The sequence below is a fragment of the Morone saxatilis genome, unplaced genomic scaffold, assembly GCF_004916995.1.
Source record: "Morone saxatilis isolate NCDOM2014 unplaced genomic scaffold, NCSU_SB_2.0 Contig19, whole genome shotgun sequence".
Lineage (NCBI taxonomy): Eukaryota > Metazoa > Chordata > Actinopteri > Moronidae > Morone > Morone saxatilis.
The window spans coordinates 25,399,608-25,402,585 of record NW_023339751.1 but is presented as its reverse complement, the minus strand read 5'-3'; the positions used below and the strand labels follow the sequence as shown (position 1 = coordinate 25,402,585).

At 38.0% G+C, this 2,978-nt stretch overlaps 1 protein-coding gene across 1 annotated transcript in view; it reads right to left on the bottom strand.

Annotated features, from left to right (window-relative positions):
- slc2a15a (solute carrier family 2 member 15a) overlaps nucleotides 1-2,978 on the bottom strand; it is a 16,386-nt gene that overhangs the window by 8,909 nt on the left and 4,499 nt on the right. The window contains exon 2 of the mRNA XM_035663071.1: nucleotides 925-1,023. Within this exon, the coding sequence (XP_035518964.1) occupies nucleotides 925-1,023 (99 nt within the window). The remainder of the gene's footprint in view (nucleotides 1-924; nucleotides 1,024-2,978) is intronic.

Sequence of the window (2,978 nt, the reverse complement as noted above, 5' to 3'; positions counted from 1 at the left end):
TACTGTAGGTAAGTAAAGAAAAAAAAAATAAATATCCTGACAGTAGTACATGAGACAGATAATCTGTGAAAAAAAATCAGGTTCCTCTGGCTCCTCCTAGTTTTCCTAATGGCATTTACAAGCCTATAAATTGAATTATATCCAAAACTTCCGTCTGGATTTTTTAGCTAGTATGCCAGGGACAAACAGAAAAAGTTCCCTGAAGCACTGCATCCACGTTATCCAACTGGGCTGTTCTGACAGAGCCCTATAGCCAACTTGCGATCTGCATTGATAGTTTTAGCTTCTGTACTGATTTCTGTGCACCAATTCAGTGCCAAATCTTGTAAGAAACCTTTTTTGTTTTGTTATTAAAAATGAGAACTGGTCAGGAGTTGGGAGTAATTTAGGGACTGAGGATTCGGAGAAACAAAAACAAATAGAGAAATTTCTACTAATAACCTTTAGTATGCTTTTAACAGACAAAATGTACTTTGTTGACAGTAGGTATGTTCTACATGGATCTCCCCTTTCCATTGAATGCCTGCTATTGATAATGCATTAGACATCAAGAGTTAAAAAGTAACTAATACTCTTACTATTTTTTTAGAAGAATACTTTGTACTTTTTTTAACACCTTTAATTTTACTTATAATATAATATAAAGTAATATTTCAGTAATGTAACTTGACTACAGATTTTCAGTACTATTTTCACTACTGTACCTGGAGTTACATCCAGGTAACTACTATTACTACTACTACTATTTTGTACAGGCCTCTTCAAATTCGTTAACAAATGCAATTAATTAAATTCAGAAAAATCATTTCACATGCAGAGAAACTGGGACTTTTGGGCCTGTGGAGGTCAAGGGTCCTGGTTGATAATCCAGCCCTTGGTCACATTGTGCGTGTGTGTGTGTGTATGTGTGTGAGTCTGTCTTACCACTGCAGGGGAGTTGACCACAGCCAGATTGTAGCCATAAAGCATGGAGCTCCCAAAGGAGGTAAGGAATGCCACCGCTAACAAAGAGCCGGTCAGTTGCTGCAGACAGAGGGAGAGAGATAGATGTGTAAGGAAGTGCAGAATACTGAATGTGGATTTCATCCAGAGAATGGTGGAGAAGTGGTTCCATATTATAACACCGCACTATAACTAATAAGACCACGGTGAAGACTGGTACCTTTTCTCTAATTGTATTGTAAGTGCTAATGTTTCTCCAACACAAGCTAAATTTGTTCCTCTTATATAAATGTATATTTGTTGCAATGACATTTATGTCTTGCAGCATATACTGTACCATAATGTACCAAGAACTGCGCCCTTTCTCTGCTTTGTACTATAAAGAAGCCAGTCTAGGGCCAGGCAGTAAAATAATTGGATACGTTTTTCTAAATTAGCAAATCACTCCTGATGTTTAAGAGAGCTCCAGAGGTGACCTAACCAGTAAGGAGACGGTGTTGTTGTTCATTGAGGACAATATATTAATAAATTAAATGTAATCATTTTTGATCAGTCTCTCCACATAAACTACACAGTGACAGGAATGATATAGCTTTGAAACACTGATGATGATTTGTCACAAGCAGTTACAGTCTCTTGTGTCAATTTTGCACTTTTAAAATGGGAAATCTTCTGTCCATGTTGCACTTTTATTACCCTGTTAAAGCACATTGAATTGCCCTGGTTAATGAAATGTTCTATATGAATAAAGTTGCCTTGCCTTACAGCAGTTAAGTCACACACCACTAACTAAGTCACTGACTTTAGTGAAACTAGATCATATCTCTGCCTCAACTCTCTGTGATTTACAGAGTTTTCTAATGGACAGTGAAGTTAACTGGGAAAAGGAGGTTTTCAGAGGATGAAATGGGCACCAGAACCAAGGCAGCAGAGGCAGAGGATGGCAGAGGACAAGAGTAAATGTGGGACTGGCATTTAGTTGTTGGTGAGAGCTGACGGCGAGCTGGTCTTCTTACTGTTAAAGTAGTCATTAATATTAGCTTGCTGTGTCTTGTGTTGTTGAACTTGCTTGTTTGGCTGTGCTGGCAAAGTTGCTGACTCTAGTTTTTGATCATAAATAGTAGGGATGCTCGATATTGGCTTTTCTGCCGATATCCGATATTCCGATATTGTCCAACTCTCAATTTCCGATACCGATATCACCCGATACCTGTATTTATAATGATAGATAATAACACTGAGTTTTGATTATTCTGATAACTGCTCAATGGTTACATCTGCTACACTTCTTATACATATAAGTTGAAAATTAGTGAAACCATAAGGACATTAATATACTGTGATTGCGTCAAAAATGTATTACATTTTTGGGTGTATTTGAAAGCATTTATCCGATGGTCACCCCAGATTCAGGCTCCCTAAGGTTCATAGCAGTTCCAAACTGATAAGACACAATTACCTGTGTTTCTAACAGGCATCGTTGGTCCTTGGTCTTCTCTTTCCCCTTCCTTTCCATTGATTTTGATGCCACTCTCAGATTACAAGGCTATGTTGAGGGCAGGGATAATACTCTACTGTCGGCTGCCAGTAACATCCCTAATGAACGATCTTCGTTTCTTTCTGAATGTGGCCTGACAGTCAAACGCTTCTTTTTGTTGGCTAACAGAAGCGGTGTTTTTCCATAGGTTTGTTTCGAGAATATGGTGTCATTCATCAATGAACTGCATTCATCTATAAACAATAAGTTAGCATTCATGGATATTATACTGTGCCTGCTGATCAATTCAGATATTTTTATATTATAGGCACGATTTGTTTGAAGCTGAGAACGACTACTCCTATTTGATTTGTTAAGCACTAGACAGTCCATTGCCAACTCTCCAGTGCCAGGGCTGCACGTATTTTAATAGCAGCGTAATTATTAAGAGACCCTTGAAAAATAACCATTCCTTTCACAGAAATTGATGTGTTAAACATGTCTACGCTTTCTCTCCCATATTCCCTGTGCTAGTATGTTTCAAATGTTGGCGCCTAAT